This window comes from Cnephaeus nilssonii, assembly GCF_951640355.1.
Source record: "Cnephaeus nilssonii genome assembly, chromosome: 2".
Lineage (NCBI taxonomy): Eukaryota > Metazoa > Chordata > Mammalia > Chiroptera > Vespertilionidae > Cnephaeus > Cnephaeus nilssonii.
Window position 1 is genome coordinate 106,550,953 of NC_137073.1, and position 25,807 is coordinate 106,576,759.

The 25,807-nt window shown below is 39.9% G+C and overlaps 1 protein-coding gene across 1 annotated transcript in view; it reads left to right on the forward strand.

The window, feature by feature from the left end:
- Positions 1-25,807, forward strand: part of PLCXD3 (phosphatidylinositol specific phospholipase C X domain containing 3) — a gene marked incomplete at both ends in the record, with an annotated part of 124,018 nt that overhangs the window by 54,101 nt on the left and 44,110 nt on the right. The window contains one exon of the mRNA XM_079780665.1: positions 23,001-23,709. Within this exon, the coding sequence (XP_079636791.1) occupies positions 23,001-23,709 (709 nt within the window). The remainder of the gene's footprint in view (positions 1-23,000; positions 23,710-25,807) is intronic.

Here is a 25,807-nt window from a genome sequence, read left to right on the forward strand (position 1 = left end):
AAGGGAGACATATGTAATACTTTAAACAATAAAAAAAGAAAAAAATTAAATAATAAATAAATAACCCCAATTCTAGTGCTTGGAACTCAACATCTTGCCAGGAGAGATGAAATTTCTACATGGAAATAGATGGATGATTTCCAGCCGGGGAGCTGGCGTGGGTCTCCACTCGCTGTTGTTTCTGTGCACCTGCTCGCTGACTCTTGCCCACGGTCTAATGAGCTCCTCAGTAGAAAATGCCTTTTTTGCTTATTTCCAAGTGAAGGCAATTTGGTTAAAATACCCATTAGAGGACAACCAACTGGTGAGCCAAAGCTGAGGGGAAGAGAATTGTCCCTAGAGCCAGCTTGGATGAGCTGCAGATGGGAACTGTGTGTTGGGCTGGGGGACAGGCTCAGAGGTGCCAACATTTCCTCCATCTTCCATGATAACTTCTATTTCCTTTACACTTGACAACACTATTTTAAGGCTGATTTCATTTAAACATTTTATTTCCCCTTCCAAAGCTTTTGGGTAATTTATAGCTTCAAATTATGTGAGCCCCACATACTGTGAGACCCCTTGAAGGCATCGTAAAAAGAAACAAGCGTAGGTCACTCAACAGATACATGAGCCTTTGCCTCCACATGCAGCACGCACCAGGCCAGAGGATTCTCTCGCTGGCTGGCCAAGGTAATTTTGGACAAGTGATGGCCCCAGCAGAGGCAGGTGAAAAGCCAACCATGCTTGTGAAGCGTTTTGTGTCTTTCCTAAATATTCCTGCCTCACGAAATTCCATTATCAGAGGAGGATGTGGAAATTTTTGCAGCTTCAAGCTGCAGCTATTTTCAATAAATTGAATTACTGCTGTTTCCATATTTAACCTTGGAAAACTACAGACAGTCCAATTCTTTATGAGTTCACTATTTTGGTTTTATAATCTAATCCCACTGGAGTTCCAAGCAACTGTTTGGTTCACTTCAATTCAGCAAAACTTCCTTGGGTTTATTGTTCTCTTATGGAAAACAAATTAATTAAATATGTGTACTTACTTTATTGACAAGCATGTATACAGCATTTGCTGTATGCGAGGAACTGCTAAAGTGCTTTATAAATATTAACTCATTTAATTCATAACAACTCTATAAGGTGAGTACTATTATTATTCCTACAATGTAAGTGAGGCAACTAAAGCACAGGCAGGTTAAGTAACGTGCTCAAGGCTGCACAGCTAGCAAGTGGCAAAGCTAGGATTCAAACTCAGACTTGCTTGCTCTAGAGTTTGCTCTCTTGCTTTGAGTCACTGTCACTGGGAGGTGCCTTGCCAACTTGGCATTAGGCCCCATCTTGACATTTGCTTTCTTCTTCTATAAATAAAAGTGTTTCCAGAGGCATCAAGGTTACTGAGAAGCTAAATATTTTTCTAACATTATGATACTTGTAATTAATTGGTGCTGAATAAGGACATTAAGCAGAAGTTAACTTTAATAGATTTTTGGATCAATTTGGATATGAATAGATGTTATCTATTACAGAAAGGTCTCAGAACTTCTTCCTTCCTCAATTTCTTTTTTTCCATCCGCCCTCCTTATCACATTTTCTGTTTCTCTTTTTCAAGGACATTTATTTCTCAAAGCGCCCACATAGTCACAGCATCCATTCACAATAAACCCAACTGTGCTTCCTTTTATTATTTGAAGTCATATTAACACATTCATGTTCAAAATGGTTGGGAGCCCAAATTCAGTGCCTAGAAGTCCCAGTCCTGTAAGATACAAATCTACAAGCTCTTTCTTAAGTGATTTGGCATATACTACCATTAAATCAATCTGCAATTCAATTTGACCAAGTAGTTGCTAAGGTCACACAAGATAATATCATTAATGTTTTCTCTCATTCTCCCTTCCTCCCTCCCCCATTTATGCCTCCTGGTAGATTATCTCCAGATATTAAGTGAGTCCATTCCCCCAAACACACACACACACACACAGTAGGAGTCCTGTTCCATGGAGATTGCAGTGTCACCCATTCCTGACTTCATTGGAGGATCACTTGGTCTTTCTTAAACAAGTCCTCATAGAAAACAGGGCCTATGTCCAGTGGCTTCTCTGAGTGGTGAAAGTTTTCACTAGATAACCTTGCAATTTTTATTTTGGTAATTGACAGTATACCTAATGTGATAGAATGACTTATTTCCCCATTGAAGAAAATCCCATTTGGGCTGATTTCAGAGAGAAGGGACAGAGAGATAGAAACATCAATGATGAGAGAGAATCATTGATCGGCTGCTTCCTGCAGGCCCCACACTGGAGATCGAGTCCGCAACCTGGGCATGTGCCCCGACCAGGAATCAAACCATGACCTCCTGGTTCATAGGTTGATGTTCAACCACTAAGCAATGCTGGCTGGGCAGCCAACGCAATTTAACCAAAAAAGGGAAGTAGACAGGTGAGACCCATCCTACCCAGATATGCAAAGAAAGTGGTTGATAAAATTTGCAAGGCCCTGGAGTTTAGTAAAAGGCAAGTGCTAGGATTAAGTGCTGGTTTATACTGCTGCCATGTTCACACTCTTACCTTCACATAGTGCTGCTCAAGGACATTTAAGTCATAATTTAAAGCCATTTCTGGGATTGATAAAATGGAAGGTGGGCTCATAAAGGAACAGTCAGGGACAGGCAATTGTTATGAGAAAGAGCAAGCTGATAAATTTGGCTGTTGACCAGATTGAACCTACATTATGAATAATAATTCTGAGGTGAAGAGTTCTAAAAGTCTTTAAATAAAAATATGAACTTTCTTATGGAATAAGAATAAAAATACGATATGCATGTTAAAAAGAATACATATATAAGTAACTCTTAAAGCAAGGTTGGTAACTTTTATGTGCATTAGAAAAATATATTTGAAACATATATTAGAAAATAACATATAAAATATATTGTGTATTTCTTCATGAGTGATACTGAGAATGACAGTAAATATGTGAAGAAAAGTATGTCATTACATCAAACTTGTTTTATTAATGGGGAACTAGGACATGAGAACTCAGTGCCCAGGACACCTGAGTTGACTTGAGTCTGAATTTTTGTTAAAGTCAGGTGACATTAGTATGTGCATACACAGGGTGTCCCCAAAACTGTATATATACTTTGAATAATTATTAATTCCAATGGGTTAAATCTGGAAAGAAAGAAACATCAACTGAGCTATCAGCTGTTGTGTGTATATACATTTTTTGGAGGAACACCCTATATTTAAGTTTTCCTTCCATCTGGTTTCTGCCAACTAGTTTTTGTTTTTAAATATCTGCTAAACATCTCACCCTATAACTCCCTAGACCAGTGGTCGGCAAACTCATTAGTCAACAGAGCCAAATATCAACAGTACAACGATTGAAATTTCTTTTGAGAGCCAAATTTTTTAAACTTAAACTTTTTATAATACCACTTGTTCAAAATAGACTCACCCAGGCCGTGGTATTTTGTGGAATAGCCACACTCAAGGGGCCAAAGAGCCGCATGTGGCTCATGAGCCGCAGTTTGCCGACCACGACCCTAGACTATCAAAAGAAATATAGTTCATGGGCCTACCAACCTCAAATTACTTATATTTTAGAAATAAGGTCCAGGATACCATTAGTAAGGGTTTAATAACTGAGCAATGTGCTCTGACAAATGTTATGAAAGAGATGCGCAGTGTCAGGCATACTTTCCCATTGTCATGTTACTGGAAAATGACTTCTCTAGGATACCAGATATGGTTGCTGGAAAGATCTTTGCTTCACTTTAGGAGAGCGGAAGATCAGGGGACTACTTGGTGTATAGGATTCAATTGAAAAACAAACAAACAAACAAACAAACAAACAAAACCCACACAGCTCTAGTCAGACTGGCTTGGTGGATAGATTGTTGACCTGTGGACTGAAAGGTCCTGGGTGGGGGACGTGCAAGAGGCAGCTGATCAATGATTCTCTCTCATCATTGATGTTTCTATCTCCCTCCCCTCTCCCTTCCCTTTCTGATATGTGTGTGTGTGTGTGTGTGTGTGTGTGTAAAATATATATATTTTAGAGGCCCAGTGCATGAATTCGTGCATGGGTGGGGTCCGGCCAACTTGGCCAGGGGGAGGGGACATGGGCGGTTGGCTGGCCTGCTTGCTGGTCGAACTCCTGGTTGAGGGGACAATTTGCATATTACCTTTTATTATATAGGATATACACTGAGTGGCCAGATTATCATGCATTCAGAGATCATAATAATCTGGCCACTCAGTGTGTGTGTGTGTGTGTGTGTGTGTGTGTGTGTGTGTGTGTGTGTGTGTATACACACACACACAGAATTCAGGGGAAATGCTCAATCTGTGAACTTAATGGCTAGTATGACTTGATTACCTATAGCCTCACATAATTGACTTAACTGGTCACATGATTGCAGAGAAGCTGCCTGAGTTAATATAGTGGAAACAACCAATAACTTGCTGACAATGTAGAGGTGGTGTGACAAAATTAGGGGGTGGGGGCAAGACTAACAAGACGAATAATGTCATTTTGTATCTGGGTTCCATGGCCTGGCCTGTTGTCTGTAATTATCCTACTGTGTAAATATAAATTCTCTCCTGAGAACTGCAGGGGCTGCTTGCCACAGAGGAGCAGCAGGGATTGGATTGCTAAGCACTGTAGGTTTGGCAGAAGCCCAGCCCGAGAGATCTAACCTGTTGGCTGACTAGCAAGGGAAGGAGTTTGGTAGGTAGGCACAACCAGGTTAATTCCTTTGCATCTTTTCTTGATATCCTTTATGTTCCTAAAAGAAAATGTGATTATCATAACCTTGAAGTTGGCTGTTTAAGAGGATGAAGAACATTGAATGTGTGCCAATAGATCTATAGATTGTTGCATAGCTTGGGCTAGGATTTCCATAGTAGCTATACCACTCTAAAAGATGTGTACATTTGCCTTGGCTAGTGTGGCTCAGTTGGTTAGAGCATTGTCCTGTACACCAAAAGGTGCTGGGTTCCATCCCCAGTTGGATCACGTGCAGGAGGCAACCAACTGATATTTCTCTCTCTTTCTCCTTTCCTTTCTCTAAAAATCAATTAAAAACATAAATAAAAGATATGTACATTGGGGCTGAGGAAGACTCAAACAGACAATAGGTTAAGTATGTCACATTTAGTGATGCATATGTTTTCTTCTATTCCCTTTTGTTATAACCTCTAATTAATATACATCCAAAAGTTTCTTCTTGTTCTGTGGATAGGAATTAGATATAAAGAGAAGTCCATTTAAAAGCTCATAAATGAAATAATCTACACTAATAAAAGAGTAAGATGCAAATTGACCATACCTTCACAATGCCCACCAGCCAATCAGGAGTGAGTATGCAAATTAACCCAACAAAGATGCCGGGTTAATTTGCATATGCAGGCGCTGCGCGGCTGGGGGCGGGGCACTTGCATCATCGCCATGGTGATGATACAGGCTTTCCCCACCGCCCCAGCCGCTCCCAGCCTCTGGGCAGCATGGGAAGGCGGAAAGGCAGCTCTGGGCCAGAGCAAAAAGGTGGCTCCGGCCAGAGCGAAGGTGGGGCCCGGCAGCCAGGGGAAGGAAGGCCCATTCTTGCACGAATCTTCATGCATTGGGCCTCTAGTATAGGTATAACCATAGTCTTTATTTTTATTTATAATTTATACCCCCCACACTTTTTGAAAAAAAAAAAAGAGCATATTATAGCAACTACACATTTGACACAGAATAATTAAAAGAAATAATTAAGGGAGCAATAAAAAAGGAAGAACAGTTCCAGGTACCACTAACTTGGAATATTTAGCTTCTAAAGGGGTGTGCTGAGGAAGAGCAGAGAAATAATTTCCTGACTATAATCACAATAGTGGATTCTTTTGGCATGTTAGCACTGTGCCACATACCTTATAAGCATTACCACATTTAATTGAGTGAGGTTGGTTAATGGTATCTTCCCCATTTCACAATGAAGGAAACTGAGGCACAACACGATGAAGTCATTTAACCTGTTGTCACTTAGCTGAGAAGTAGTGGAACAGGGCAATTGAATTCTGGAATCCATGTCATTCTCTCCATATGACTGTCGATGTGGAATGATTTTGTGGGTAATAAGATTATATTATTCAAAAAAAGGTGAGGATTTTGCTCTGGCTCTTTGATTCTAATATTCCAGGAAATTATTCTAAATAATGAATGTACTGTATAGGACATAGGCCCTAATTTTTTGTGTTATTCTTTTGTTATCACTAAACCTGACAGTAGGGAGTTTTGTCCCTGAGGACAGGGAGTTTAATCTGATTTGGGGGAGACTTGTGGCTGCAGAATCTTGAGCAGACTCCGGCAGGGAGGGACCCTTGCTGCCGGCTGCATTTCCCCATTGTTTCTCTCCCTGAGGACCCATCAGGGCATTTCTCTCAAAATGATTACTTCCCAACTCTTCTCCTGCCAAACTTCCAACTTTGCTGTTTCTAGTCTACACAGGAGAGAAGAGGGAACTGATCATGACATTAAGACCTACTGTCCACCCATCAAGGACTGCAGCCTGAGTCATTCCTCCGAGACGGCAGGACCTAGAACTCTGTTGCCTGTGGCTCAACCTTGGCCTCCTTCTAACTCTATTGCTCTCCTCACACAAGTAGTCTTTGATGATAAACAGTGTAATCTTTGGGGGTGTAATGATTTATCATTTCATGGTGAATCATAGGGAATGACAAAATATTTGGGGGTCATATTCTTTTAGAAAACGATGGCTGATTCATTGTCACTGCTGGAGTAACAAAAGGTTTGGATAATTTATGAGGGGATGGTTTTCAGTTGGAAGCTGGGGTGGAAGATGTTTTTTGTGGGGGTGGCAGGAAGAAGAAGGGGAATAAGAAGATATTACTTCTACTTTAGGAACCATTAATCTAGTTTAATTCATAACATGGAGGACTTGTGAATGAGGTTATGTAGTATTCAACTTTGTGTTTGGCTCTCTGTCTAGGATGTTGCCTGGCGCATGTTAAATATTGAGTAAATTTTACCAAAAAAAATTAATGTAACACATGTATTTTTTGTCAACTTCTAGGTTTATAAAAGACCTTCCAAGTTCTTTTCACTGCCTGTTGCTTTGCTTCCACATAGGGCTGTACATAACCAGAATTCCTTAGAATTTTCTACCCAAGTAATTGTAATGGCTATATTTGCAGCACCCAAGCAGGGGTGCATGGGTCTGTCCAGAGTCACTTGCCACAGGGAGAAAATCTTTGACTCCTCATGTTTTATCTTAAAATCAAAAGAAAAATTTGTCCTCTTCTCCTTTGTGTGTGTGGTACAAAAATAATCTCTTCCTCCTTCATATATCAAATAAAATTGATGTCCTAGAAACACATACTGTGCTTAAGAATTGGCTTGTAGAACACCACACTGTCATCTACCTACATTTCAGTTTGAAGAGACTATTCCAAGCCATTCTGGACAATTTTCTTTTTTCATAATAAAGAGGCAATTACATTTGTTGTCTAATTGTTTGATAGAGCTTAGATTCGGACACCTTACCATGCCATTTGAATTCTGAAAACCAATACACAGATAAAGCAAACTATTAGTAAGTAGTGAGCTGAAACAACACCTGAGGATATTCTCTTTCCTCAATCCCACATATCCTGATCTCCAAAAACCTTCTCAGCCTTCTCAGCCAGTCTGACATGTGCACAAGATGAGGCTGCACTGTGGGCAAGTTTCCTTGGCTGTGCTTTCTAAGTATCCATGGTTACCTTACCCAGGTAGCCATGGCCTCCTCGGAGAAGTCCAGTCATTGCAGGCTTATACAGTACAGGTCTGTGCCACAGCCTGACAGCTCTCCTAATTGTCAGGGAAAAGGTCAGTAAACTCTTTTGCAACAATTAGCTGCTAATCAGAGAGTAGTTAATATTAATGTGTTACTCTATTCCAGGATTTTTTCCCCTTCTCTTGGGATGTCTCCAAGGATTTCTCAGAGGCCTGATTGCCCCTCTCCTATTGATTCTTCAGCCACCAGCTCTGTCTTCTTGCCTCACCAGATAGAACAAAAGACAAGGGAGTACTTTTTCACAGTCTGATCAAACAGTACCCTGAGCCCCTTGCTTGGTATTGAGCCAAGTGTCATCACCTGGTTCTAGGTACTGTTTCCTGGCTTGGGAAGGAAGAACCTGACCCAGGAATTCAGTGGGGGGTCTTGAGAAGACACACTCTATGACCTTATCCACCTACTGCAATGGGAAACTCTCTTTGTAATACAGGCATTAGCCATGAAACCATCTCCCTGGATGGTAACCACCCTAAGTGGTAGAAATGGGTATTTCTTCCTGGGACCCTTAGGTAGCCCACGGTGGGTAATAATAACTGCCATATGTAGAGAGCCCTAGAGTTTATAAAGTCCTATTTCACCATTTCATTTGATTATCATAATTGCCCAGCAAGGTATGTCTACAAAGGAAAATGGACACCATTAGTGTTAACTACAGATTTGAGAAGGAAAGAGAGAAGTCTAGAAAACATCTCCTATGTCATCCTGAAATGTCCCACCTTTGTTCTTGTCCTGTACATGCGTGTCAGTGTTCTCTGTCTGATGATTGGTCCAAGGAAGTGGCTGTTGTTCATATTGGATTAATTGGTATTTTGGGGATTTTGCTATAGTGAAGGTTTAGGAGAGCTGCCTTCAAGCCCACAAAGAGGTGTGCATCTACTCTTTTCTTCTAGAGTTCAGTTCTACCTCTTACTGAGGCAGGGTTCTTAGGTGTGGACCAAAATACACCAACAGTTCTTGAACTTCTTCACCTATCAGATCTCTCCTGACATGGAGATATGCTTCACAGAGTTAACTAAAAAATTCTGAAAACTGGCATGTCTCTTAAACAAGACCAAATCTGTCTTTGGCTATGGTCCTACACTTCACAGAGTATCTGGTCTGCCATATGCTTGGTCATGTCACTGTTTAGCAAAAGAGGATGCTGAATGGATCTTGTTGTTTGGAACATTCTACTCACTTGGCCCTGGGCACTACTCTGGCTTCCCATCTGCTTCTGAGTACAGCTCTTGGATCTGATTCTAATTCTGAAAGGTCTGAGAACCACCCTCTTTGGGCCCTGACTCAACATTAGGTGCCCAGAGATTCCTTCTTGTTGAGGAGTTTTCATTCAATTCAGTTGAACTCAATTCATTAGGCGTTTTGAGCAATATGAGAAGAGTTATATTTTGGTTGATAGTGGACTTAGAAACAGGAGAACTCGACTCCAGTTAAAGTTATATGTCCTAGATATGATTTCTTTTACCTTAATATCTCCCCACTGTCCTTTACCTTGCCCTTGGCTCCAGGTGGCTGACTATTATAGAATTCGTTAACGGGGTTCTGTGTTCTCAAACTTACAAATAGGTTTGACCAATGGAGGTACCTTGAGTGGATATAGGAAAGTGATGTCGGAGTGTATTGCCTGGGATCTCTCTCTGAGCTTGTTTTGGGACGGGTGAGTCCTTTCACAGAAGCTTCTTTCTGTATCCTTATCCTTTGTTGTTACTGGGCTTGAGACAATATATTATAATCTATGGTCCTTCTATACCCCATCCACATGGTCTCATTAGAAATAAACTCTCCTTGAATTATCCCAATTGGATTGTGACAATGGTTTTCTGGTGATACTTTGACAGATAGTTACTTCATAGGACTAGTTGCCTCAAATGTAAACTGACAGGTTTAAAGCAGATAATATTCCTTCCAGCTGCAAATGTGCTTGACAGTGTAGGGACTGCAAAAACAAATCTCTTCTTTGGGAGCTTTGGGTCTCGTTGAAGTGCTACTCTACATACCTATCAAATGCAGAGGAGAACTAAGTGTGTGATTAGGAGGTATACATGCTCTAAGAATTCAGAGATGGGCATGGTCAGTACGAACTGAATAGTTGAATGAAATATGGATCTTCTAATAAATTCTTCCCCAACTTCAAAGAACCACTTGTTGATGGGTTTTCTGATTTAGATCCAAGATCGATGTTGTCTTCAAGATTGTATCAAGTGGTCAGTGTGGCTCAGTGGTTGAGCGTCGACCTATGAATCAGGAGTTCACGGTGGTTTGATTCCCAGTCAGGGCATATATCTGGGTTGCAGGCTCAGTCCCCAGTGTGGGGTGTACAGGAGGCAGCCAATCAATGATACTCTCTCATCATTAATGTTTCTATCTCTCTCTCCCTCTCCCTTCCTCTCTGAAATCAATAAAAATATATTTTAAAAAATGAAGATTTTTTTTAAAAAGGCTTATTAAGTGGAAAGCCTGTTTTGGAGCTATTCCAAGAAGCCACACAATATTGGTTAATCTTAGGCAAAGCATCCTGGGAATTATTTACTGAACTCAGCCACCTGCCATGGTGAAATATATAACTTCTAGGATTTCTTGAATTGAAATATTCTTTTTTTTTAAGTGTAGAAAAAACAGGATTATAGTTCAATATGAGAGGTTGGAGATCTTAATTGGCATTAATTAGCCATACCTTAAATGTTTTATAATCTGAAAGTAAATCTTTTATTTGTTATAGGCTACTTCTGTTTTTTCCCTTTGACTCAGAAATGTGAAGGACATAAACACTGACAGAATAAAAATATAATAATCACCCCCATAACCACCATACAGATTTCTTAAATACCCCAAACAATTGAGTCACAGTGTACCCTTTCCCAGTTGGATACTTTTTCCCCCACCAAAGGTAATTCCTACTCCCTCTTTCCACCTACCAGCCCCAATCTAGAGCCAGGCCAAGACAGAAAAATTGCTTTCCAACTCCCTTGGTGTAGAGAAGCCTCACTTTATTGAGAGTAGGAGGTTATACTATAGCCCTTGGGGAGGTCTTAGCTTTATGTGAACACTGTTTGTTCAGGCCGAAAAAATCCAAAGCCCTAGGTTTTTATATTGTTTACTATCCTCATGACATCCAAGGCTTCAGGGCTAACTTAACGTACTGGATTCTGTCTGCTCTTTGGTTAGGTTTTGCATGTTGGAGATTTTCCTTATATTCTTACTAGCTCATCTGTGCATTTTAAAAATAAAATGTTTTAAAGATATATGTTCATATATTTTTTATGTAGTAGGAGACTTTTAAAAAAAAATCTGTTTACCATGTTGTGAAGTGCAGAAGCAAATGCACTCTACTTAGACTCAAAGACTACTCATAGTGATGCTTATATCCTCCCACCCCAAAGGCAAGATGACTGTTACCTGAACTAATTATAAAAATAGAAAGACTTTTATAGCCAAGAAGCTAATTCAGCTGATCCACTAAGAATATTTTAAAGAAGCAAAACTGCGTTGCTGCCCGAGCACAGGAGTCAGTCCAGCTGCGGCCATAGCTCTTCCAACAGCCAACAGTGTCATCACATTTAATAGAGCAGCTGCCACCCCTGTGAGGAAGGGCACAGCCTTGACCCCGCCAGCTGACCTCACCATGAGCAGCAACAATGGCAATGATCCTGGCAATGGGGGAAAAGGGAGGGGCTGAAACAGCTCTGTTACTCATCCTCTATCCACTTGGAGACACGGAGAAGATTCTTTTGGATGCACAACAAGAATCAGGAAGAATAATTCACAAGACGGTTCTCACGGTGACAGCCCTCCCCCAGAGGAGCATGGAAATTATGTTTGATGTGGAAATGCACAGTAGCAGGGACCATAGCTCCATCAGAAGAAGTTGTAGAAGGAGAGAAAGAAGATGATGCTTTGAAGAAAAGTATAGACAGGGTGTCCGACCGGTCCAGTGAGCCTGGAGATGTTCTACCTAAGGAGTTCCACTGCAGGCCCCCTCAATGTTATTTCTTTCAGCATGAGCAAAAGAGGAGCCATGAGAAAGGGGATTTTCTCTGCAGAATTGCTTAAGGTTTCCTCTATCTCTCTTCCTCTCATGTTCTGGCTCTGGGAATAGGCATCTACTTTGGAAAATGATGGCATGCACTTCTGTTAGCACCTCAGCCCCTGGAAGAGCGTGTGACCCTAGAAGTGGTGTGTTGTCATTGTAGTTGATTTAAACTTGGGACCATTGTAAGTATGATCCACCCTACAACCCTATTTTTACATATCCAAGCTCCAGTAACTCTCAAATCCAGGACTTTATTCAAACCTCATTCCCTTTTTGGCCTATAAGACACTTTAACAGAGTTTAGTGTTGTTTAGACATTTGCAAGGGCTTCTTCTCCGCAAATGGCACCAGCAGATAATAATTCTTCCCAGAATGCTATTGTCTCCTTTTACTCTCATCAGACTTAGACCTGCACCATTCATGGTATAACTGTAACTACATCTCTGTCTTAAAACAAGGTCAGGTTAGCAAATGATATGAAAACTTTGCTATTTTGTTTTGTTTTTCAAGACAAAGGCAAGCTTCCCTAAGCTTAAATCTATAGTTATTAAAAAATAAAACAAGGAAAAAAACACAAGACACAACAATGGAATCATTAAAGAATTTATTAGCCTATACAATATAATGCAGTCATTTAAACTGCAGACTGTAATACTATAGAAAATCATTGATGATATAATTTCATGTGTTTGGTATATACTGATCTAACTATGTAAAATATGAATGCATATGGACCCAAACTCAAAGGATGTGTGGGTAAATGGATAGAGGGTATGAAAATTGCACATTTTTTATTTTTAAACTATCCCTTAATATTATCACATTTGTTTTTCAGCCAATAAAAACAACATATATTCTGTCGTGTAGAAAAGGGGGTAGGGTAAAGTTGGTGGAGAGCAAGACCACCAGTCCCTGAGTGAGTCTGTGGTATCATCGCTCCCAACATTTCCTTTGCTGTCTTGTTTGTACCATGAGAGACTAAAGAATGTCTTAAATGTCAGAGAATCACTGTCTTCTCTAACATCCAGGACTAGCATAGGGCAGGACGTCAACTAGGTACCTATTAAATACTTAATTCTTAAGTATTCGATTAATATATTTTAATGTCAATGCATAACTTTTTACTTTCACAAACAGCAACAGCCATTACCCCTTCTAGATACAATGTAGATGCATGTGTTTTTCATTTTAAAGTAAGAGAAATATGAGAGAGAGAGAGAATATCTCCATGATTGATGCTCTGTATCACCAACATAACTCAAGAAGCAATGCTTTATATAAATGTGTACTTTGAAGCGAGTGGTTTGGGAATGTTTGTTTGGAATGTAATGCAAGTGCATGTTCTTGGATTTATGGGACACAATTTCCTGTAGTGTTAAGGTGATGCTATTCAGAATCTTTTTAGGTCTAATAATTCTATTTTTTAGAAATGAGTCTGTATATGTGCCCCTGATCCACAGATATTGCTTATTATCCCAGCTTTGCCATGAGATTGAAAGCAAGAGGAGATAAGCTGTTCTCAACATATACAGATCTCAAGTCCCAAGGCTGGAGGAAGTGAAAGAGAGATTGGAAGAAAGACCAAAGGGAGAAATAATCCCCATGCTGCAAACATTTGTTTGATAAAAAAAAAAGATCCAGCTGTTGGCAAGAAGTGGTGTTTTGTGAGGGCATCATAGAATCAAAGGCTTATATTTCAAGTAGATGTTCTTTCTGTAGCACAAACATGATTAAGGGTAATGTAGTGTTATTTAAGATTTTCATTATTTATAAAAGGAAAGCCAATACTGCCAGACATGCAAGAACAAAGCTAAATCGGCTTCCAAAGCCTTCTGGCTCTTGAATTTAAGAGAATATAATAATTGGACTGTTTATTTGCCATGTTTCATATGTTTTCTTCTTAGAGGAAAAACACAATAGAGGTTTTCTTTTTTTTCTTTCAGAATAGTTGGTTTTAGTGATATGGATTTGGTTTTATCTAATCTGCTCCTTCTCTTCCCCAGGCCATTCATTCGGTCTGCCTAGAGAATCAGAGCTGCTCCTGTTTTTATAGATATTCAAGGCTGCCCCAAGCTTTGCATGCTGCCCCTACAGAGAGGTTCTAGTGGAGAAACCAGGGGAAGGAAATGACATTTAAAAAATAATAAAATATATCAGCACCATAAATACCATATGATTTTACTTACATGTGAAATCTAAAGAATAAATGAACAGACAAAATAGAAACAGATTCATAATACAAAGAACAGATTGATGGATGCCAAAGGGAAAGGAGGTTGGGGGGCTGGATGGAAAAGGTGAAGGAATTAAGAAATACAAATTGGCAGTTACAAAACAGTCACAGGGATGTAAAGTACAGCATAGGCAATCCTATATAATAAAAGCCCAGTGACCAAAACAGTGGAATGACCAGAACGACCAGAGACCAGAATGACCACGGCCCCTCACCCCGGCCAGCTGCCCCCCAGGGAGCGGTTAGGGGCAATCAATCAGTCAGACAAGCAGTTAGGGGTGATCAGGGAAGCAGGCAGAGTGGTTAGAGGTGATCAGGCAGGCAGAGGCGGTGAGGGATGATCAGGCAGGCAGAGGGGTTAGGGGCGATCAGGCAGGCAGGCGAGTGGTTAGGGTGATCAGGCAGGCAGGCATAGTGGTTAGGGGCGATCAGGCAAGCAGGCAAGCAGTTAGGGGCCAGCAGTCCCGGATTGCGAGAGGGATGTTCGACTGCCGGTTTAGGCCTGATCTTCAATGGGATCAGGCCTAAACTGGCAGTTGGACATCCCCTGAGGGATCCCGGATTTCAAGAGGGTGCAGGCTCGGCTGAGGGCCCCCCCTTTCGGTGCACAAATTTCGTATACCAGGCCTCTAGTATAGTCAATAATATTGTAATAATTATGTGTGTTGCCAGGTGGGTACTGGATATATTGAAGGGAACACCTTGTAACCTATATGATTGTCTATCCACTGTGTGGTACACCTGAAAGTAATACAAAATAGTGTTGAATGCAAAGTGTAATACTAATAATAAAATATCAGAGTCTTAAACCACTAGCTTTTAAAGAGGGGTAGGAAAGACTGGGCTGTGTGTCAACCACATCTCTCTTGTCAACTTTTTTCCTTTCCCTCTGAGGTACATTGCCTAGACATGATTGAGTCTACTTGGCTTGTCACTAGTTGCCCTTGATGCTCAGTTTTAAGTAACCTGTCCCAAGTATAAAACTACCAAGGGAAGAGCTGTCCTACACTTGCACCCCCTACAGGTGGCCTGGGTTGAGGGAAAGCTGTGGTAGTCTGTCTGTCTCTGGATATCAGGACACCCTATACTTGTGCTAAAAATCTGGAGTGACATGTGCATAAAGAGCAAAGCCTTCCAGAGATGGTGGGTCTTGGTGTTGTTGCATCTGGTACAGAAGAGGCAACTTAGAGCCAGGGAATAAAAAAGAAAGAGACTCTAAGACACTTTATCTATCTAAAGCACTGTTGGATACTATGGCTATATTTTTATTGAGTAATTCTCAGAAATTATGGAAACTGTAGTGTTTATAACTTTCATTAATTCATTCAGCCAATATTTGTTGATAACCTACTTTGTGTCAGGCAATTAGTTCTCAGAGTTAATGCAAAAATAATAATAGTGATAATAAAAGCTAGTATTTATCAAGTACTTTCTGTGAAACTTGTTTAGTGCTTATTATAGATTTTATTTTATAATCTTTATATATAGATAGCATTATCACACCCATTTACAGATGAGGATATTGAGGTTTAGAGAGATGGAAAGATATTATGTCCTACAGAAATATTTATTGAGCATCTTTTATATGCCAATCATTGTGCCTTTTGTTGGGAGTATGGTGGTGAGCAATAATTTGATTCTAATTCTCATGGAATTTAAATTCTAGTGAGAATAGATAGACAATAAGCAAATAAGCAATTCAATAAAATGAAAGTTGAAGCTAGAGATACATACCATGAAAAAAATAAAACTTGATCATGTGATAGGGACTGATAGATAGCCAGGAGGGTGGGATGAATTAGCTACTTTAGATACAGGAAGATTTACTTAAGTAGGTGACATTCAAGCTGACACTTGAACGAAAAGGTGCCAGCCATGCAAACCACTAGGGGCAGAGCGTTGCTGGCAATGGGAATAGCAAGCACAAGGGCTATGTTGGGATGAGCTTGGTGTATTTGATAAGCAGAAAGAAGGCTCGTGTAGCTGCAGTCCAGCAAACAAAGGGAGAGTGACACATCTTGAGCAGCTGTAGGACCCTGGGCCACACGCTACTACAGACTCTTGCGAGTCCTCTTCTTTCAAGCTCATTGAGCATCTTTGGGGGCAGCAAATGGGGAAGAACCAGACAGTCTGCTGTGCAAATCAGATTCTTTTGTTTCCTCCTATACAAAGCACAATTGTCTCTTAGGTCCAGACTTGTCCTCTGCGTCTTGGGCTGTCCTGGCCCATTGGAAGTTGAGGCAGAGCCGAGTACCAGGAGGAGCATGGTCTTCTTCTGGTTCTCTTCTGGATCATTCGTCAATACAAATGTCCCTTTCGAGTTCCTCTCTAGGCTCTACTAAAACAGCCCAGGCCAACGTCACTGACAAAATATGCCATTTTCTCCCTAATCTTTGCCTCATTGCTTTCATGGGCACCACCTTTCATTTTTCTTACTCAGCCATCCTTGATTCATCTTCTCTCTGACTCACTGCCTTTGGTAGAATGGTCATTACGAATGTGGAAACACAGAGATTTGAAAGGTCCTCAAGTGATCCATAGGCACCTTAACATTAAAAAGGAATAAACAAACGTAATGATTACATGTGTTTGGGCTTTTATTCTTGCTCTTCAGCTTTGGTTATTGATGATCGCTAGAAGATCTTATAGCGCAGGACTGAACTACTGTTTTATCAAAAGGTATCACATACAATTTATCATAGCATTTACCACGCGTTCTGAGAGTGGTGGTTTTTCTTGCCTATTTCTCTCCACTATGATATGAACTCCACAAGGACAGAGCCTAGATGAGTCTTGTATACTATTTTGTTTCCATATTCCTGACCCATATAATAGATACTCCATACTTACCAAATGCTTAATACTACAGAGAAGGAGGTAAGGCCTAAGAAATATTGATTGAAGGGACCCACCTTCTCTTCCCTTACCTAATAAGTGCTGTTATCTCAATCTCCCTAACCCCCATCTCTTCTCACCACATACACATCTCTCATCACAGTGCTTTGCACACAGTCAGTTTATTTAATAAATGACAGCTAGATAATCTTGTCCCCATAAAACCTGTGCCACACAGGGGCCTCTGGAGTAGAGTGAGAGATCAATGAATAAAAGGTACCTATCTGGATGGTTTAATTTTAGCCTGAAAGATTTATCTTGAGAACTTGTCAGAACCAATGAAAGACATTTTGAAGTGAAAATCAAGCGATTAGTAAAAACCAGTACCAAAGCCACATATTCCGTTGGGTTTCAAGCAAACTCAGAAGCAGTGCTTCATGTGTGATAATTCTCAGCTGCTATAAGTGTTTAAAACAGCTTCAGAGGAGAATGGCAGCATGGGAAGTGTGAGAGGTGATTATAGGTGTGAGAAATGTGTGTACTACAAGCAGAGGGCGGCAATTCAGAGTGTGTGGTTTCTACCTTTGGAAATGACTTTATCTGCCTGCATAGTTTCCACTAGAACAGACTTTCTCAACCTTGTTCCCATGGATATTTGGGGCCGGTTGACTCTTCACTGTGGGAGCTGCCTGGTGCATTGTAGGATATTCACCAGCATCCCTGGCCTCTACCCACTAGCTGCCAGCAGCCATTCAGTGATAACAACACAAACGGTGTCCATATGTTGTCAAATGTCCCCTGGGTCAGAATTACCACTGGTTCAGTACCCCTGCTCTAGGGAAGCAGCGGGGTCTGCTGCTCTTTCTAATTACCCGACAACTGGTCTTCTTAAATCTTCACATTTTGGATATAGATTCTTCCCAGTTTCAGAACCTTTTGTTTTTGGAAGCTGCCCTCACTGATGTTGTGTTGCCATCAGAAGGCTCTGATGGTGTTGTCATTGGCTTAGCAGCATGGTGTGTACAACCTCGGATTCCATGTGACTATGCTCAGAAGGGTCCAATCGGACGGATGCCCAGAGGAGAGGGAGAATGCAGAGTGAGCTGGTTTAGACAGTCATTTAGGACTGCTCCACTTCTTGGGGTCTCTTGTAATTATTATTTTTTCTGGCATGATCGTCCTTGAAAAGAAATTCATGTGAAAAGAAGTCTTAATAGTTTCAACAAGGGTGGCCCTTGGAGCGAGCTCTCTTTTCTGCCCTCCTTGATGGGAACACCCACCGCTGCTCTTAAACTATTCACTGACAGCTTATCCATTGGTCTAAGGAATCCACTCAGGAAATTTAAAGAAATTGTGGTGAATATTGAGCTTCTCTACGCCTGGGAGGCATCGGTGTAATAGGGCTTCTCAAATTGAGCCTCTGGGTTCCTTGATCAAAAGACTTAAGCAAGGAAATCAACCTGCTTTCCTTCCTCTCACTGCCTCTGAGATGGGCTGAGGGAGAAGGCTATTCACAATATGAAAGACACAAATTTACCCAAAGAGAAACCACAGCATGACTATTTTGATTTTTTCTTTACAAAAGGATTCATCTCAGTGCTCTAATATACTGAAATATATTGGGATTATTTAATATTTGAAAATGTATTTTCTACATGATTTTTATGTCAAGAGAAGTATATACATTAAATTACAAGTGTGTGGTTTTTAATGATCTGTTCAATTCTAGAAGTGTTTTGGTTTGTGCATTGCATGCATTTTCTCTGATGACACAAAATTTCCTTTTTTTAAAAGTTCTTTTTTTTAAAAAAAATATTTTTATTGATTTTAGAGAGGAAGGGAGAGGGATAGAGAGATAGAAACATCAATGATGAGAGAGAAACATTGATGGGCTGCCTCCTGCACGCCCCCTACTGGGGATCGAGCCCACAACCCAGGCATGTGCCCTTGGCCAGTATCGAACCTGGGACTCTTCAGTCCGCAGGCCGACACTCTAGTCACTGAGCCAAACTGGCTAGCGCCACAAAATTTCTTATATTGTCCACAAAGACACGGTCATCCCCTGGAGACTGAGGCAAGATTATGTACCAGAAATAAGGTTTGGTCTTTGTCTCCAAAAAAATCCAAATAGCTGATCAGTTTAGTCAGTGGGGTAAACAAAAATTAATGAGATTAATTGTATATTGTCACATAAGAACTAAGTAATTAATTTTAAAGTTTTCTTTTCCTGTCAGATTCAACACTATGTGTTTACAATTAGAAAGAACTGATTGACTTCCAAACCAAATAAAAGTGATTTGATAGGTCATTTCAAAGACAGCTGTGGGACCAAAGCCAGTAGCTCTCAATGCTGTGACCTAAGATTGACCTAGGATGTAATAGACACTCGATTGCGCTATGCTTTCCCAAGGAGATATAAGATTTAGCTACTCATATCAGTGATTGGTAATGTGGAAAAGTAAATAAAATGTTTCCTAAGTCTTTTAAAAAAGTGATTTGAGAATTAATACTGTTTCCATAATTTGGGTATTTTCTCTCCTCCATGACAGTTAGAAACCAAGAGTGGATTTCATTTATTTTCAGTGTGGTCTGGAATGGGCCTATTGCACTGAAGGCCTCAATTCCTAGCTTGCTGGTGGCTGGAGGCCATTTCCAGTTCTTTACTACATGGGCCTCGCCAACATGGCACTTTGCTTTGTCAAAGCCAGCAAGGCAGCCTTAGCCGGTTTGGCTCAGTGGATAGAGTATAAGCCTGCGGACCAAAGGGTCCCAGGTTGGATTCCGCTCAAGGGTACGTACCTTGGTTGCAGGCTCCTCCTCAGCCTGGGCCCTGGTCAGGGTACGTGCAGAAGGCAACCAATCAATGTGATATGTGTTTCTTTCACATCGATATTTCTCTTTGTCTTTCCCTCTCCCACAAAAACAAAACAAAACAAAACAAAAACAAAAAAACAGCAAGGTAGAGAGTAGCAAAATGGAGGTCACAATCATTTGTTATTTAATCTCAGAAATGGTGTCCCATTGTGTTGGTGTTATTTAATTCATTAGAAGCAAGCCACTAGATTGGGCCCACACTCCGGGAGGGATGTGAATGCCAGGAGGCAGGATTGTTGGGGTCCATCTTAGATGTGTGCCTATTGCCTCAGTGAGGGAAAAATCTAGCATACTGAGAAGAAACTAATAAAAGTGCCTGTTTCTAAGAAATGAAAGAAAAGAACCTTCTCCATTCCATTCGCTCATTCAGAGCCAAAACAAATGAACTTGATTGGGCTGGGTTCACAAGGGTAGTGGTCAGCTCTATTCTGAGTAGAGGTGCAAATCAAGCTCAAAGTTGAGAGGCTCAGTTCAGAATCCGAGGAACAACGTTAAGTAGCGGGTCCAAGGTATGCCTTTGGGGCTATGGACAAGAGAAAGATAAGAGGTCAGAAGCCCAGTAATACTCAACCAGTGTAGAAGCAAAATATTAGGCCAGATAATCAGAGAGGTTGTGGATGTAGCCAAGAACAGTAAAAATGATGCTTAGCACTGTCTTGCTGGTGGTCAGGGCTCCGTGGTTTTAAGGACACAGGGCTGGTCCAGACTTTTTCTCTGTTATTGAAAGGTCATAAAGTACTGCTGTATTTTTGGTTTAAGTTCAAATAGAAAATTTAATGGTTTAGTAAAAATGATAAAATTAGGGAGGAAGTACTATTCCAAATGAAATTAAAAGTCATGAAAATACTACTTTTTGGGCCAACATTAGATATGTATTTTGTCCTAAAATGCATAGTGTTTTGTATTGATTGATGATTTAATTTTCCTCTCCAAATACTGTTTGTATCTGGGTACGTAATTCTGCCCCAAACACTGTACATGCACCTCAGAGTCATCTAGCTTAGAACAAATATTGATGGGGGTACCAATGTCTTCTCCTGACCATTAGTTATTTTTAATTTTTATTTTGACACTACCTTATTTTGACCTTAATAACACATTTTCCTTAAATGTCAACAAGTAATTTAACTAGAAACTATAATATCCTTTTATAGGATTTTCAAAAGTGATGAATTTCCTAGGCTTTGAAAAAATTGGCATATAGCAATATGATAGAATGTTGAAATTAAAGTCATATTGAAACAAAAACCCACTCATTTCTGGAAAAAGAAATCTAGTTATATTTAATTCCATTTCTACTTGCTTCCAGTGATGTCTTCTATTAGATTACAGAAATAACCAATTACTCTCATCCACCCTTTTTCACATAACTTGAAATTAAATTTAAAATTTTTAAAATTAGCACTTATATTGAGTGTTCATTTATTTATTTATACCTAGGTTATTTAATTCTAACACTTCTTAAACTCACCTCTGTATTTCTTTCTTTACACAGACTCTCTTTTATATTCAGCAATAGTACAGAGTGTTTAGTTTCTCAATTTATATTAGCAATTAACTGAATAGCAAATATTAATCAATATATAGCAATTTCAATCCCTATTAAAACTTGCCAATGCCAGATCCAAACTGCCAGTTTTGCATATTTAGAAAGTGCTGACATTTTCTCCCCATACCATGTACTAAAGATAACTATATCAGGCAGTTCCAGATTAAATTAAACATGACATTTCTGTATTTGGGGGTTACCTTTAATTATTTGAAAAAAAATCTTATAATTCTAAAGAGTTATCTGTTCCAAATCTTAAAGGTTATGATTGGCAAGGCATCGAAGTATTTTTCAAAATATTTTCTCTAACAACCTACCATGGTGCCTGAAATCTATATTCTTATGATTTCTATGGACCATTTAATGCTAGACATAGATATATACATATATAGATATAGATATAAATTAACATAGATATGGAATAAAATCAAAGGTAATTATTGCATCATTGAAAAAATCACTTCAAATAGCTTATCAGACAAAAGCCAAAAGGTGATAGATGATCAATTTAGAGGGCCGTGAGTGTGCATGTGTGTGTGTATGTGTGCGTATGTGTGTTTGGGTGGTAGGAGTAATGACCTAGAAGAATGTGTCCCTTAAGGAATATAGATCAGGAGTGGACCACAAGGTGTGAAGAAGCATAAGGACAGATGGGGAATGATGACATCTGCTAATGTGTAAAAAATCCAGGATACATTAATTTTACCTAGATAGTAGATCACACCCAAGAAGTAAAGGAGGCTTTAAGAATAAAATTATGACTTGAAATAATTTTTCTCTATGGGGTCCAATAATATTTTAAGTGGCTCTCTGTACTTACACGCAAATCATACATTAGTTGCTACATATCTGTAGTTATTTATTTCTGCCAGAAATAAAGAAATAGGTTGTCCTTGTTCTTCCTAGGAAGAAACTCTTTTAAATTGGGAAGCCAACTCCCAAAAGAGACTTTGCTATTAAGAGGAAGTATCTAAAGAAAATGGCCTCCTAGTTAATTTTTTAATATGCTCAGTTGTGGTAACTTGCAACCTTATCTAAGATGACAGTTGCCCAAATGCAGGGTCAGAAACAATGTTAAACATGTCAGCATTGGACTGTCCTCTTGCCTTATTTCTCCTTTCTTCTACCCTTTGACCTCTTGTGTTTTCCAAAGGGTATGAGGTTGCCATTCTTACACTGACTATCTGCTGGTGGAAAGGGCTTCTTTATTCATTGAAATAAGCAGAGTTTCTTTATTCGTTGAAATAAGTCTTCTAGGCTTCAAATTACCCCAAATGAAGAACAGGGGCAACATTATAGACAAAGTATTTGGGAACTGGTAGGTCCCCATAAGTCCTATTTTTGAATGGTCAGTATATGGAAAACCAATCCTAATGAATACATTAAATTCTTTGTTGACAGAAGTAGAAGATGATGATTTGAATTTTAAAATGTTGATCAGAAGGAATTTTTTATCAACTTCACAACCAATTTGCTCTGTTATTATACTAGGCTATAAAAAAACTCCCTGAGGCATGAGAATGAACTTGGTAAATATTGCTTAGTGCTTCCTTTGGCTCATTTGAGAGAGAGATATAGACATTGCAAGAGGGAAAGAGGTTGGGGAGGATGAAGGACTGAAATGTAACCACACTGTGCCTTGTTGTTTTTCTAGGATCTCACGATTCTTTCAGCTTCTACATCGACGAAGCCTCTCCAGTTGGGCCTGAACAGCCAGAAACTGTCCAGAATTTTGTCTCTGTTTTTGGAACTGTGGCCAAAAAGCTGATGCGGAAATGGTTAGCCACTCAAACGATGAACTTTACTGGTCAGCTAGGAGCTGGGATCCGTTATTTTGATCTTCGAATTTCCACCAAGCCCAGAGACCCCGACAATGAACTCTACTTTGCTCATGGTTTGTTCAGTGCCAAAGTCAACGAGGGCCTTGAGGAGATCAATGCATTCCTCACAGATCACCGTAAGGAGGTCGTGTTCTTGGACTTCAATCATTTTTATGGAATGCAGAAATATCACCATGAAAAATTGGTCCAGATGCTGAAAGACATCTATGGAAATAAAATGTGCCCAGCGATTTTTGCACAGGAAGTGAGTCTAAAGTACCTGTGGGAGAAGGACTACCAGGTGCTGGTCTTCTACCACAGTCCCGTGGCTCTGGAGGTGCCCTTCCTCTGGCCTGGACAGATGATGCCAGCACCCTGGGCCAACACCACAGACCCGGAAAAACTGATTCAGTTCCTTCAGGCGTCCATCACCGAGAGAAGAAAGAAGGGCTCGTTTTTTATATCTCAGGTGGTGCTGACGCCCAAAGCTAGCACTGTGGTCAAAGGAGTGGCCAGTGGCCTCAGAGAAACAATCACAGAAAGGTAAGTGTCCTTAAAGTATCAGGGGGAGAATGTTTAAATAATTCATAGAGCTACTGACAGAGCTAAAATTCACATCTAGGTATATTAATGTCCTACGGCAACCATAACTAAGTACCACAAATTGAGTGGCTTAAAACTTATGCTCTAGTAGGACTAAAGTAGGACTTGCGGAGGAAAAAATCAAATTAGTTAGGGAAGTGTGGAAAATTTTTTTATATATTATATTTCCACAGCTCTGCCAAGAGATTCATATTGCACATTAGCATATAAAAGGCACTAACAAGTATTTTAGTGGTGAGTCTTGTTTAAAGTTAACTAATTCAATGTTTTCTAAGCACATAATTTTTTTTTAGACCACACTTATTAACAGCCCATGAAATTAATTTTGAAAACTGTCCTCAGCCCTAGCCAGTTTGACTCAGTGGATAGAGTGTCAGCCTGGGAACTGAAAGGTCCCAGGTTTGATTCCTGTCAAGGGTACATACCCAGGTTGTGGGCTCCATCACAAGGAGGGGCATGTAGGAGGCAGCCAATCAGTGATTTTCTCTCATCATTGATGTTTCTCTCTCATTCCCTCTCCCTTCCTCTCTGAAATCAATAGAAGTGTATTAAAAAAAAACACCATCTTAGCCATCTGCTCTCATTGAGAACTTCCTACTGGCCTCTGGCTTTGATAGCTGGAATAGCAGAGCTGTATCACTGCAAAGAGAAAGAGAAGTGGGTAATGAGAGAATGTTAAAAGCAGAAACGAAGACCCTCTCTGTAGAATCAACTTTCTTCTCTCTAGGCTTATGTGAAATCCTTGCAGATATATCTAAACATGCCTGTGATGCTTGTGCCATAAGCATTCTAGAATGGAGCTTAGTCTCAAAAGAACTAGAAAGACCTCTTTTTAAGACCTCTGTTGCAAAGCGTGTATCTGAGAAGGGTGTTGATGTGAAACTCAAAGGTGTTGTTTCGTCTTGTGTCCATGTATTTCAGCTTTCTGGATGAGGTCTAGAGGGAAAGATCATTGTTAGTGTTGTCTAGTGTCTTGCAAAGGTAATCAACTTACCTCTGAGTCAGTCAGTGAAAGAACCTTTATCTCCCCAAGAACACATTACCTCTCTTCCCTCCACAAGTGAAGAGGCCCACAAAGGAGACTCTGCCATTTTCCTCCTGAGGTTGTACCACAGCTGCCCATTCAGAAATCCTATGTTAACAGCAAAAAGTGTCATGAAATTCTCCTTTGCCACCAAAGGAGAAGCCGCTGGGCAATGTGAAGTCCTTTCTGGGCCTTAAGAATTTTCATCTACACATGAAAAGATTATTAGCCATGCAAATTTAAACCACAAAGATATCATTCTACACACTCATTAAAAAAAAAAGGAATTTTCATCTGCAAAATTGGGAGTTTGAACTAGATCATTTCCAAGCTCCTTTTCTGTTCCTAATTCCTACAATCCTAAAATCCTGCATTTGACTAGCTTCTCTATAATTGTTTGATGATGTCTAACAGGGTTAGGAAAACTCTGAGCACATGCCTTTAGAAAACAGTGTTTGCAGGTGTGGGTGGCTCTCAGGGAAACTGATTTAGGTACCATAGCTTCCAATCTGGCCACTGGTTCCAAATACTGCAGATGCGTTTTCTACATTTGAGCAATGCCAAAAGTCACAGGATTTTATTTCCTAAAGACCTATTTTTAATTTCTTTTTCATACACCAGTTTTTGCACCTCACCCCCACGGAATTCACACGTTCTTAAAAAGAAGGTGTGCAACTTGAGTCAAGTTCTTCCCCAGTTTGTGGAAGTTTTTACATTATAGGTGTTTCAGTGGGTTTTTTGTTGTTGTTAAAAAAAATTGTCAAATCACCTGTCAGAATTTTTAAGGAGCAATGCATCTTTGCAAATAAATTGATGTTAAATTAATCTAGACAATATTTATATAGGTCAACAATGTAGATGATGATGATGATGATGATAACAACAAGCTATTTTAAAAAAATATACTTTATTGATTTTTTACAGAGAGGAAGGGAGAGAGATAGAGAGTTAGAAAACATCAATGAGAGAGAAACATTGATCAGCTGCCTCCTGCACAACCCCTAATGGGGATGT